At 40.7% G+C, this 14,290-nt stretch overlaps 1 protein-coding gene across 7 annotated transcripts in view; it reads right to left on the bottom strand.

Moving 5' to 3' along the window:
- The window catches only part of ELAVL4 (ELAV like RNA binding protein 4), a 148,633-nt gene that overhangs the window by 47,487 nt on the left and 86,856 nt on the right, over positions 1-14,290 (bottom strand). For all 7 annotated transcript variants that reach the window (XM_086716932.1, XM_086716929.1, XM_086716928.1 and 4 more), the window contains exon 2: positions 5,204-5,444. In XM_086716932.1, coding sequence (XP_086573058.1) covers positions 5,204-5,444 — 241 coding nt within the window. The remainder of the gene's footprint in view (positions 1-5,203; positions 5,445-14,290) is intronic.

The following is a 14,290-nucleotide window of genomic DNA, read 5'->3' as shown; positions in this document are numbered from 1 at the left end:
GGGCCTTTTATTGTTTATAAAGTTATCTCAGAAGTAAAACTCACTCAAATTTCCATAGTGCCCTAGAAGTACAGTTTCTTGAAAGTATATGAGGTAACATAAAGCAGTCCACAGCCCTCACTGTCCTTTCTCTTTTTAACCCAAGAGACCATACTCCATGCAATGCCTCCTGACCTTAGAGGGCCCTAACAATCCCCCCACCCCCGCTGCTGTACCCACATGTCACCTACTGAGAGGGACACACAGGATTAATAGCACTTTCACAAATCTGAGAAAGAATAGAAGTTACCCAGTGGCATGAAATCAAAACTGAGTTGGTTCCTTTAACTGGAGATGTGATTCCAGATACAAAGGTGGTGGCAAAGCATTCATCCTGATGTCCACAGCAGTGAAGGGTCTTTTTTGCGTTGTTCTGCCTTTTCCACTGAATAACATTAATTAAGCCAAAGCCAAGTGTTATAAAGAAAAAAATGAAAAAAAAATGGGCTAGAGGCGAGGTTTAGGAAATGCTGTCTTTGTCAGGGTGCAACTCTAACCAGCTTCGTTTTTTGGTATGCTTAACTTCATCTGGTGATGCTGCTTCATAATAGACTACTGTGTCCTAAGAGGCATACTCTAGCTCTACTTCCTGTGTCCAAAACACAAAGGAATAAAAAAGGCTTTTGTTCTTAGACTGGAATTTTAGCTCTATACCTTTGCTTTTCTTCCCTCTACCTAAATCCTAACCTCATCTTTCAAACCTCTCCCAGCAGCTCCAGCTAACAAAAACCTCACCCTTTCTCAACCATCTATAGTCCTTACAGTCTGTTCCATGCCCTGGACACTCTATATATTCAGCTTTATAACAGATAATGTTCAGTTTGGACCACTCCGTCCTCAAAACCCTCCCTTCAGAGCTCTTACCTGCCTGAACTGGGATTTAAAAAAAACAAAAAAACAAACTACACTGTATGGGCACATGAAGAGTAATATCAAGTAAAAATTCTTTTTGATCGCTAGAATGCAAAAAATCACACGAGCTAGACAAGTAGATCAAAACTGTTTGTTTTACATGGATTCATTTCTGGGGATTTTTCTTTGTTACTTTTTTTCTCCTTTCTGTCTTCCTTTTGGAGAGCAGTGATAACGAGGTAGACAACTATTAAAATGTAATTTAGCATCCCAGTTCTGCTGGCTTTAAGACATACCCTGAGCCATCTAACTGCATCCTGCCTAAGCCATGTTTCCTCCCCTAAAATACTGAGCATCTCTAATGCAGTCTCAAAGCTTGAAAAAACAAAAGGGCAACAAAATTAAAAATGAGAAACTAATTCAATTCTTTGCAGTTCATGGGAATAATATAATTTCTACCAGGAGTTTGATGTTTTTTTGCCTGAGTTTTGAGGTTGCACAAAAGCTCGTGGGCCACACACCATGTCCCTTTCTCTCCAGCAGCAGAGTCTGCAGATGGATGAAAGAGAAAAATGAAGAACATGGCTTCCTGTGCCATCACGTGTCCACGGCTGCACACAAAAGCAAGTTGGGAGACATGTTTTCTCTCTCTGGTACCTAGATTATCCTGATAAGTGTCCTTTTAAAATTGGAAAAAGAAAATCTAATATCACTGAGAAGATAAGTAACAGAGATGTCCAAAAGCACTATAACAGAATCTTAAACCTGGCACTTTCAGTAAATTTGGTTCTACTCTGAAGGCTGAGTTGTATCCCCAGAGGATGATAAATATTGTTATCTTTGCCTCCTGTTATACACAGGAGTCTAGTTTAAAGCCATGGTGCATTAGGTAGAATCTCCAGAGGGTGGCCAGCAACTACTGCTCAGAAGATCAAAATGTTTCATTGGGTTATGGGGCCAGGGTTAGGCGGGGATCTTCACTTAACACAGGCAGGGGCATCCTGCACATACTTCCCCATAAAATCATGCTTTTGGAATCTGGGGGTTAACCCCAGCTCCACCACCTGGCGATAATTGTTTTGCAGGGGGAAATTACTTGACCTCACAAGGTTTCAGTGTCCTCATCTAAGAAAATGGATGTTATTCTCAGGGTTAAATCAAATAAGGTATGTCTAGTGCTTAGCAAGTGCCTAGCATAAAGTATCTGATAAATGATAGCAATTATGTCCTCAGTACCAAACACTTAAGCCCATGCCCAAATTTCCTCTATGTGTTTTCAAATGGAGAATTCATTCACAACCCACAGTCAGGAGCCAACCCAGCCTACCTACAATGCTTTCAACAACAAGTCTCACTCTCTTTCTCTTCCTCTGAGTGTCTCTCTTTCTCTTTTTTTTTTTTTTTTTTAACATTTTATTTATTTTTGAGACAGGGAGAGACAGAGCATGAACAGGGGAGGGTCAGAGAGAGGGAGACACAGAATCCGAAACAGGCTCCAGGCTCCGAGCTGTCAGCACAGAGCCCAACACGGGGCTCGAACTCACAGACCGTGAGATCATGACCTGAGCCGAAGTCGGCTGCTTAACCGACTGAGCCACCCAGGCGCCCCTCTCTTTCTCTTAATTTGATAAGCTGGAACCTTCTAAGGGAATCCATTCGCTTAGGGAGTGGTTTGGGCTGGAAAATCTTAATCTTGAATTCTTATCTCTTCGCCACTTCCCACCCCCCAATCCTCCCACTAGATATTTAAACTCCTTGTAAACTTCACAGGATCGAGATGTATTGAGATCTGTAGGAGGTGTTGGAGGAAAAGGGGGGACTGGGATGTTAAAAATCAGGGCAACAAAAATACTTATGATGTCATTTACCCTGACTTCTGAACCACCAGCAGCAGCCTTTCAACTTGCCTGATGTTCCACCTCGCCTCTCCCAGCCTGTGTTATCACCTCCCACCAAATGTAGGCCTCAGAGGGTCTTCCATTAGAGCGATTCTCACTCCTTCCCCAACTCCCCACAGCCCTCTCTCCCTCCTTCTCTGACTTTTAGCGTAGTCAATTAAACCTGAACAACTGGTGGATGGAGGAAATATGCTGCATCTATGGAATGGTACAGCAGGGACCAGTTTCACTGTTAATTTAAAATGCTAGAATTAATTAGGTAGTGTAAATGAAGAATTTAATAAGCACTCTTTACAACCACAAGTTCTACTTTTATTAAACACTGCTACCAAATGAGGGCAAATATCTCTGTTCTCTTATATATTTCCTTGCCTCATTCCCAGAAGTTCCCTGCAAATAAAAAAAAATTTTTTTTGCCTGAAATTTAAAAAGTGCATAATTATAAATTTATGCCTGAATTATATTTCTGCTTTCAACCCATAAGCTTCTTCTTTAAGCTCAGATGCTACTGTCTCTGCTTGTGCTGGAGAGGGTGCTAAACAAACCAAAGTTGACAATTTTGGTTTTGTATACCAAATTAAAGGCTGTCTTCGAAGCTGTCACTCCTATTCAAATCTACTCGGTGAACTACCAAATTAGCATTCTTTCAGTAAAGGAATCTGCTTGTTTAAACATGTGTCTTTAGAAAACAAGGAACAACACCATGAATCAGTACTTTTAAAAAATCTCACTACAGTTCTAAGGGAAATCTTTTGAAAAGGTGATTAATAATATTCACTAATATAGCTGGCAGAGTCCCTATTTAGAAGGTAAGGCTACACCAAAAATACATTTTCTATACAGGAGTGGGAGGAAGAATCATATGCTTAACTGGTTTTAATTTTGTGTGAATTATCATCCTATTATATAAAGATTATTCAGGAATCTAAACACTGGCTGTCTGAGAGGACAGGCAATTCTGTTAAAGGATGGATGATACGGTGTTCTCAGATAAGATCATCAAAGCTCCGGTCCTATTTGGAGACCTTGATAAAATTTCTCTGTTCAGCCACTTTCCTTGTAACATACCACATGCCTCTGTAATAACAACATCTCCCATTTACTAAGAGACCACTATGCAATAGGCGTTACACTATCCAGTCTCTCACTTAATTCTCAAAATAAGCCCTTTGAGATAAATATTATTTTCCAATTTTATAGATGAGGAAATTAATTTTGGAGGGTTATGTGACTTTTATTTTCAACAGTTATTTTAGTTTTATGATCTTGCAAGGTACTTAATTTATATAGGAGACAAATTTACAAGTGAATTAGAAGAATTGGAGAACACATACAGCTATGTGCACACGTATACACTGGATTCTCAGACTTAAAACCAAGATGATGTATCTTCCTATTTTAATGACAGACTTTCCTTTTTCTTAATAGGCCAGTTGCTTGTCAATTAAACTGTCCAGAGAAAAGGAAACAAAAGTCAACACTCAAAAATGACAAATGCTCAGGTGGGCGGAATGATTTTAGGAATGGAGCATCAAAGATGAGCAGCTGCACTCTGTCATGACGTAGCCAGTAGATTTCTAAGAAAATATTCTCACTTCCAAAAAGATTACAGGGACACTTCACTCCAAAGAATTACAGTATCAGTGTCTGGCAAACATTAGGTCTTCAGCAAATGGCTGTTGATTAGAAAAACATCGGAAGCTAAAATGTTCAAGTATTGAAATTGTAAGGGTATTGTGTTACTATTAAGTAAAAAGTCTCCGACTTCTCAAAGAGTATCCTCAAAACAAAACAAAACAAACAAAATACCTCAAATACAGATCTTCATTAAGCTTCTCCCTCCTACTGCAGAGTAGTTTTATTCCAGAATAATCTGCTATCCTTACAGCCTATTTCTCCCAGAGACAATGGGCAGTTGTGATCTCCATCCTATTATGGAGGGAGATAATGGCTCCCCCGCCCCATTAAAACTGTCTCAGACACTGGACACACACAAGCCAAATGCTTGAGAGGAAAGGAATAGATAAAAACTAGCATGGAGTACAGGGAGGGTGGAGGGCAGAACTGAGAACTATGGAACAAAGGGAAAGGGTGGCTGATTGAGAATAAAAGGGGATCAAACCAAAGGGTTATTTCACAGAAAGTAAAGCTTGAGGAAGCTCCAAAATCTCATCTGCTTCCAAGTCCTACCAATCTGCAGAATGGTTTTATGTAGTGTACACACTTGCAGGAGCTTACGACTGTGTTCCCACGCCATCCCTGAAGGCAGGATACACGATGCAGACACTCAGATGCATTAACCATTCACCGTGCGTGTGTGTGTGTGCGCGCGCGTGCATTCCTGCTAAGGTCTGCACATTCAACCGAACAGATAGCTGCTGATCCTAAGCTTTGAATATTGAAGAAGACCATACCTGTAATTTTGTCTCTCACGAGTTTGCAGGATTCTATTTCACCAATGCTCCCAAAGAGACTCCTGAATTCCTCCTGGGTCATGTTCTGGGGTAAATAGTTGACTATGAGGTTGGTTTTGCTGTCATCTGTGGCTGCCCCTGTCTGCATGGGAGAAGGACAGTTTCTATTGTTGCTGGAGGGTCCATTGCTTGTATTGGATGTCGGGCCATTTGACACCTGTGGCTCCATGGTGCTAATTATCTAAATAAAAATAAAAATAATAAAAATAAACCTCCTGAAATCTCAAAGACACAAAGTCTCTTTCAAGATTTTATTTTATTTTATTTTGTACTTTGAAAAGAAAGGGAACAAGATAAAGCAAGATGGAGCAAAAGAGACTGGGTTGTGAACACATCCAATTTAGAAGCATGTTTTTAACCAAAATGTTAAACTCCCTTTGCTATTTTTAGGCCAGCCCATAGATTTTGAACACAGACTAGAATGCAATGGGAACGCTCCCATTATTTTGTTAATGAAAAGCTAATTCCTGTTTTCATTACACAATCACTCTCAGAAATGTATACTTAAGCCACACCAAATTATAATTAAAATGTAAAGTAATAATCATGATTAAAATTATAGTTCCATTAAAGCTGAAAAACTAAATACAGAGGTCTATGCTCACAAGATCAAACACAGTACCTGTTTATTAACTATCTTATAAAGTAAAATGACATTAAATTAAGTGGGGGCCATTCCATATCGGAAGGGTTTGGATTGTCACTGATGTTTAAGCACTGATCAAACTTCAGATTTCATCAACACACACCAAGGAGCTAAGTCATCTGATGATTCTTCTCCCTAGCCACTCCATTACTGTTTCTCCTGGACCTCTAATAAAATAAAGAACATAAAGGAAAAGGTCTCTCTGGGTCTCCACCTTAGGTCCAGCACAGCCTGAGGCTATCCTCTCACACTTTATTCAAAAAGGACTTTCTGTGGATTTAAATACTTAATTAAACAAAAATTTCCACAAATGTGTGAACTGTTCCAGGCAGCATGTATGGGAAAAAAGACAAATAAATCTTAGTCTCTAGCCTCAAGGAGATAACAGTCTATGGAGGACACAGACCGGCAAATGGCTCACAGTAGGACAATGGGCATGTAGTAGGGGAACAATTAGCCCTGCTTTATAGGATGTGATTGAGGAAAAGTACTGAGAAGATGAAGCAGGAATAAAGTTCTACGGGAAAAATGAATTTAAGCTCATGGAGCCTGGTTGTAAAGAGGCCCTATAAGGCATGACAAACATAGAGAATCATAAAACTGCAGAGCCAGAAGTCACTTAAGGAAATAAAATCTAGTAAAATCTAGTTCAAAACTCTCATGTTTGAGATTAATTCCAGAGACATCCAGTGAACTGTGTCATCGCAAACTGGGGCAGAGCCTGGGCCTACAGTTTTCCTGGCCCCGAATGCAGCCCAGCAATCCCCCTTTTCCATTCTATCCTATCACCATCCCTTACTAGTCCTTCATGATAAGACTTCCATTGCCTCCGAAATTGATCAATTCTTTGGAAATGGAATCATGCTCTGCCTTTCACTAGCTGTGTGACTTTGAGTAAGGGACTTCAATTCTAGGAGCCTTAGTTTTCCTCATTTGTTTTTGTTGTTGTTGTTGTTTTTGTTTTAATTAAAAAAAATTTTTTTTTACATTTATTTATTTTTGAGAGACAGAGACAGAGCACAAGTGGGGGAGGGGCAGAGAGAGAAGGAGACACAGAATCCGATGTGGGGCTCAAACCCACAAACTGTGAGATCATGACCTGAGCTGAAGTCAGACACCCAAGTGACTGAGCCACCCAGGCACCCCTAGTTTTCCTCATTTGAAAATGGGGACACCTGCCTTGCAAGGTGGTGACATGATGTACAGAAACCACCTGAATAGTAGTGGGAATGTAATTCACATTCATTGATATTTATTTGTTTTTATTTTTTAAAAAGATTATATTTTTAAGTAATCTTCATACCCAATATTGGGCTTGAACTTACAACCCCGAAATCAAGAGTTGCATGCTCTACTGACTGAGCTAGCCAGATGCTCCCATCATTGATATTTATTAAAGTCACTCTACCAATTGTCTGACATCACTCGTCTCACTTCTCACAAGAAGGCAATGAGGCATATTCTCATATTCTCCACATCTTGTAGACAAGGAAAGCAAGGCTTAGCAGATATCTGATAACTAGCAGCTTCCATTATCATCACCATTTGGCTATTGAGAGAATTTCTGGGGGATAAGCACTTTTATATCATACACATGTAGTAAAGTGTGCAAACCTTAAGGGTACAACTCAAAGAATGTTTACAAAGAGAACACAATTCGTACCTGAGTAGTCACCTTTCAGATCATGATATAGAACATGACTAGCATTCCAGAAGTCTTTCCTGTGTCCCCACCTCTATCATTCACACCTCCCGAAGGTAACTGACTTCTAATCCAGAGATTTGTTTTATCTGTTTTTGAACTTTAAATACATGGAATCACACAATATGTACCCTTTCATACATTATGTCTGGGTGTCATCCATGTCGTTAGATATAGTGGTAGGTTCTTCTTCTCCACTGCTGTAGAGAATTCCACTGTATAAAAATATTGGGGGCAACTGGGTGGCTCAGTCAGTTAAACATCCCACTCTGGTTCAGGTCATGATCTCACGGTTTGTGGGTTCGAGCCCTACAAAGGCTCTGTCAGTGCAGAGCCTGCTTGGGATCCACTGTCTCCCTCTCTCTCTGCCTCTCTCTCTCTCTCTAAAATAAATAAACATTTAAAAAATTAGGGGCACCTGGGTGGCTCAGTCAGTTAAGCGTCTGACTTTGGCTCAGGTCATGATCTCACAGTTCGTGAGTTTGAGCCCCACGTCAGGCTCTGTGATGACAGCTCAGAGCCTGGAACCTACTTCAGATTCTGTGTCTGTCTCTTTGCCCCTCCCCCCCCTCAAAAATAAACATTAAAAAAATTTTTTTAAATCACATTTTGGGGTGCCTTGGTGGCTTAGCTGGTTAAGTGTCAGGTTTTGTCTCAGGTCATGACCTCATGGTTTGTAGTTTTGAACTCCATATCGGGCTCTGTGCTGACAGCTCAGAGCCTGGAGCCTGCTTTGGATACTGTGTCTCCTTCTCTCTCTGCCCCTCCCCCACTCACACTCTGTCTCTCAAAAATAAATAAACATTAAAAAAAATTTTTTTAAATCACATTTTATTTATCTCTTCTACTGTTGATAAACATTTGGTTGTTTCTAGTTTTTAACTATTTTGATAACGCTGTTATGAGCATTATGTACTTGTCTTGTGGTTTACACACACACACACACACATTTCTGTTGGGAATATTCCTGGGAGTCTATTTTTGGGTCATAGAATATACTTATGTTCTGCTGTAGTAGCCACTGTCAGTATCTTTTTTAAATGGCTGCACCAATTTACACTCCCACCAGCAGAGTATGAAAGTTCCAGTTGCTGCACACCCTTATCAATACTCGTTGACACTTTCTTGGTTTGGTTTTATTTTTGCTTATTTTCTCATTGAAGCAGAGTGATAAAGTAAAAAAGGAATATGTTTTTAGTCAAGGCAACAGCTGATTTAAATTGTAGTTCCACCACCTGTTAGCTATGTGCTCTCAGGCAGGTTACATCAATACTCTGAGCCTCAGTTTCCTCTTTGTAAATTGGAATAAAGCCTCTCGTGTAGGTTTATCTTCAGAAAGAATGCCTGGAGGCATAATGACTAATATTCTGCATCATGCCCTATATAGGTGTTACTTTAATTCTTTCCTCTTCTGAATGATCATAAATCGGAAATGAAACCAAAAGAAAAAAAAAAGTCTCAAGAGGAGTCAGAGAAATAAGGCAGACGGAGGAAGGTGAGGAGCTTCTAAGATTCTTTATCATTATAAGTAACGTAAGTGGCTCCCCTTATCACATCATCAGAACTTTTTTCTTGGATTCAGGTCAACTGTGGGATTCTGGAAGGCTGGTTGAGACAGCAAGGAGAAAACAAAGAGTTTCTGAGAAGAATCTTATTATTTTAAATATTTATTTGAGAGAGAAAGAGAAAGAATGGAGGAGGGGCAGACAGAGGGGGGCATAGAGGACCCAAAGCAGGCTCCAAGCAGCAGAGAGCCTGATGCAGGGCTTGAACTCACAAACCACGAGATCATGACCTGAGTCTCAATCAAGAGTTGGAATACTTAATCCACCAAGCCACCCAGGCGCCCCATCTGAAGAATCTTAAATCAAACTCTTCTCAGCACTGATAGAAACTGTACCAACACAGCCTAGTCAGCTGCTCTGTCCAGGAAACAATGAGGGAGATGCACCCAAGAGATGTACATGCTAATGGAGATGATGTCGTAGAGCATCATCACAACTCCTGGCTGGGAGGCAGGTTTCTGCTCTGCCAAACTGTTGGGCCTCCTGGGCCTGAGCTGTGTCTCCATTTGCTGTGTCGTCTCACTGCCTCACTAAGTGTCCAGGCAACAGACACAAGGAGCACTGCCAACTTGATAAGAAACTTAAAAGCAGAATTTATCTGGTTCAGAAGGCTGGGTTGGCAGAACCACAGAGCTACCCAGCTGCTACATTTTGACTTAATGGCAAAAGTGCTAGTCCCATGATCTATAGAACACCTTCCCTGCTGTCCATATTTGTCAAGTTACCCTTCTTTTTATTTCTTTTTATTTTTTTTAATGTGTATTTATTTTTGAGACCGAGAGAGACAGAGTGCGATTGGGGGAGGGGCAGAAAGAGAGGGAGACAGAATCTGAAGCAGGCTCCAGGCTCCTAGCTGTCAGCACAGAGCCCCGACACGGGGTTCGAATTCATGAACTGTGAGATCATGAACTAAGCCGACGTCAGACGCTTAACTGACTGAGCCACCCAGGTGCCCCTGTCAGGTTACTCTTCTTATGGCTCTCCCACAAACACCTAGAAAATATCCTGCACCGAGGCAGCCTTTTTGGCATGAATGATGGAGTATGAAGAAGAATGTAAATCATACCTAAGCATGCTGAGATTCTATGGGATCAAGACTGTTAAAGGTCACCTGACAGCCAGGTTCATCTTTTGTTCACTGGATGCTCGCCTCACAGACATGTGTGGTGAAAGCCAGCACTTGTCCATGTAAACATCTCACAGGTTTCCTTGCTCCAGAGAAGCCTACGAAGCATCGAGTCTGCAGTAAAGTCATGTCAGTTCCCCAACCATCTTCCCCTACATCTTATGTGCATTTCCTAAATTATGCTGACTCCTGGACTGGAGCCCCATCTGTAGATCAGACAACCTTAACTGGGCTCAAACTTTTGAAAAGGATCGATGAGATGCAATATTTGGTACTGAGCTACTTCAACCGACCAAACCTATAAATTAGGTCAAGTCATTCTTGGCTTATGGAGATGGAGCTCTCTTTGCTCTGCACACAAACTACAATTATCCTTTTGTGTATTCAGAAAGAACTGATGAAAATACACACAATCACACAGAGTTTGCTCAATAAAAAAGTACAATGCTAAAGCTGAGAAACACTTGCAAATGTTTAACACACATCACATAGTAAGCCCCTCACTCATCTTGATGCATTCCAGGATACAAGACAGGCTTAAAAAAAGGAATCACAAATGTAAAATGTCAGAATCAAATCCAACACACAAGTGAACCAAGAGGATTTTAAAACATTACTTGGAAAATAAGAGAAATTGCCAAGGTCTAAAGATATGGAACCCAAGAATATTAAACTGCAATATTTTAAGGTTATATGACGTCTTTAACGAGAGGACACCTGTAATCTTAACTTGGGGAACAGACCAGAGGTAAACGTATGTTAGCAGGAAGTATGTCCTCCAATAAGTGCAGAGGCTGGCTTCACAAGATCAGAAGACTTCCTTCCCCAGGCTAAAGCCTTTGATATTCTAACAGCACAATTTTCATTGCAAATAAATATATCAGTTACTCAAGTGTGACTATGTATTTTCATGAAACAGTCTGTGTGGGTCTCACGGCCAACTTTGCAGCTGACCAGGTTCCAAACCATTTTTGCCCTCCTTCCCTCTTACGAATGGCAATTAAGAACAGAATTACAGTGAGCATCCAGGATAGAGCATTGAGGAGGTTCAGTTGACTTCAACTCTAATGGTTGTACAAAGCACTGCATTAAATCTTTTATGTTCCTGTGATATATTTTAAGAAACATTATACAGGCAGAAAATTTCAGGGATAAACTATTAGAGCAGTGCACAATAACATAGGCACTCAAATCCTGTCATTGTAAATGTCAATGATTTGAATGACTAATTATTCACACTCAACGCATTAACCTCACCCCTCCCACCACTTTTTTTTTCAGAAAAATATACAACAAAAGCAAGAGGGAAGGCCTCAGACATGCAGCTGCTGGATCAGCACTCAGGGATATTTATCTCTGTGGAGGGAGGTAAGAAGCAGAGGCCAGGCTCAGCCTCATTCATAAGGTGCTCCTGAAAAAAACAGCCCATCGTAGTGTCTCCATCGCCACAATCCTGGGTCCTTAGGCCCATAGCCTTAATTACTTGCTCAATCCCATCTTTTATTTTGTCCCCCCAAAGGTATCTGCTTCACTGTTTCCTGGACTTGTCAGGTCAGATGTACATAAAAAATGGGGTTTATTTCCATTATGGCTAGATCTTAGAATGCTAGATGAACAGAGATGGAGCCCCGGAGTGCCAGGCACTGTGCTGGGCCCTGAGGATACAGAGACAACAAAGACAAAGAGATAGCCCTCATTGAGTTCCTGATGGAGATGCATGACAGATACCATAGAACACTAAGGACCACAAAACCCAACCCCATAATGTTAACAATGAGGAAACCTAGGACCAGAAAGGGGAAATTACTTGCTCTGGGTGATACTGCTAGTTAGAGCAGGAAATGGGACTTAAGCCCAGGTCTACAGACTACCTCTCTTGTGTACTCTTGTGACAATGCAGACATGGACATTTAGATGAGGGTTTATTTCTCCTTTTCTGGGAAGAGGGAGTAAGGTGGCCATATCATAAAAATGCCCTTGAACAGAGGTGTGGAGACATGTCTATCTCCATGCTTTATTGAGTATAGCACTTTACAGTTTACAAAGAATGGTGACCTGAGCTCCATAGCTCAGAGAACACATCTGTTTTGTTTATTATAGCATCTCCTGCATGTAGAACAGCGCCTGATGATTCTAAGTTCTGGATAAAGGACTATTGAATGAATGAAAGTCCTTGCACGTTCAGTAGTTCACTAGATCCCTCAAACAACCCTGTAAAGTACAAGCCAAAAAGGTATTAATGTCATCCCATTCTTAAATATAACAAAAGAGGGCAGAATACTTACTGAGTACCCACTATATGCCAGGCATACATTTAGATATTATTTCATATACAGATTGTAAGAGGCATTTGTTCAAGCAGGAGGGCTGAATCTTTGGCTGACATGAGCCCCCTTGAGAACCTGTTGAATGCCTTTTTCCATTCTCCCCAGAAAAATGTACACACACACACACACACACACACACACACACACACACACACACACACCATTTTACGTACACTAAAGGCAATCCTTTGTCTCCAGATTGAAATCCTCCAGCTGATTCTAAGAATAGCAATACAATCAAAGTGCAAAAACTTCCCTTCCTTCCCAAATCTTTCTTTTCATGTAACTTCTTGTTCTCAGAATTCATGAATTCATTAACCAAACAAATATTTATTGCCAAAGGGTCTACATGTCAGAGGAGAGAGCAAGCATGTCTTATGGCCAGAAGGTCCTTTAAGTATATTAAACTGGACTATTGTAAAATTCTAAAAATATACTTAAAGTCTCCTTTAATATTTCTTCCATCAGCTCATGGACTCCTCACAGTTCCTTCTGTCCTTCACTCTTCACAAGGCTTTCATCTGCTCAAATCTGGGGAAAGACTAGAGATATAGGGCTGGTCTTCCTCTTCACAACTAAGGACAGTTATTGTCCCGGGCACCAGAGAGCCACCCTGGAGGCCCTACCGCAGCCCCCTCACCAATCCTGTCTGCCATACTGTGGCCTTACTCCAATATTTTCCATAAAAATGCAGTCCCACAATAAACTGCTTGGTCTTGCATTTACATATCTTAACCCACTTTACACTCTCAGGATTTACTTCATGAGACACATAAAGGGTTACGACTTTATGTTACAGGAACCTGTGCTATGGTAAAACGCAAGACTGATATTCGTCATCCAAGAGCCCAGTGCAGGGCCCTTGTACTCCTATCACGGCAGTTCTCAACTTCTGGTTTTCCGGAGGAGGGGTGGCCTCAAGGCTCAATCAGGGCAAAAAGACCAAGAGAAAAGAAACTAAGAAGGTCACAGGAATATGGTGCTTCTTTTCCAAATACTCTCCCCTTTACTTTTAATGCCCTCTAAATGTCAGCATTCCCAGAAACTAGAAAGATGGAGTGTACTGATTGCAAACATGTCTCAGGTGTGTACATCTGAGACACACGCACACACGTATTTTATTCAATATTTTAATGAGTATTGAAAGGTGTTTTCTTTTACCATGTTGGAAGAACTTTTGAAAATTTATGTATAAAGGCTAACCCTTATGTAATAGAACAAGCGCTCCCGAGAGCATGAAGAATAATGTTTACCAAGGGCAGTCACTGAATCGAACCATTAAAGAAATAGATTTAAATTATTCATGAGAACAAAAATAAAAGTCCTAATTCTCTTTGTAGGCATTTCCCACTTAACCCTTATAAAATCCTGACACGCAGTATGTTAGACTCTGGTGGTGCAGCCCAGACTACTGCATCTCACCCGCCTTTCAAAAGCCTGAAAAACAAATCCCCAAAGTTAGAAAATTACACAGCAGGCTCTGTGTTCCTGAAGACAGATATTATTTTTAGGAATAATTCCTCACTTCTCTTCTTGCTCCTTTAAAGATACTAAAAATGTCCTTACAACCCCCAATTTCATATTTTTTAAAAGTTTTATCCATCAGCTCATAAAATCCACACTCTCCCCTCCTTCTCTTCAAGAGGCTTTAATTCACTCAA

This window comes from Puma concolor, chromosome C1 (assembly GCF_028749965.1).
Source record: "Puma concolor isolate L17-30 chromosome C1, mPumCon1.1.hap2, whole genome shotgun sequence".
Lineage (NCBI taxonomy): Eukaryota > Metazoa > Chordata > Mammalia > Carnivora > Felidae > Puma > Puma concolor.
Note: the sequence above shows the minus strand (reverse complement) of the source record. Positions and strands in the feature narration are given on the sequence as shown.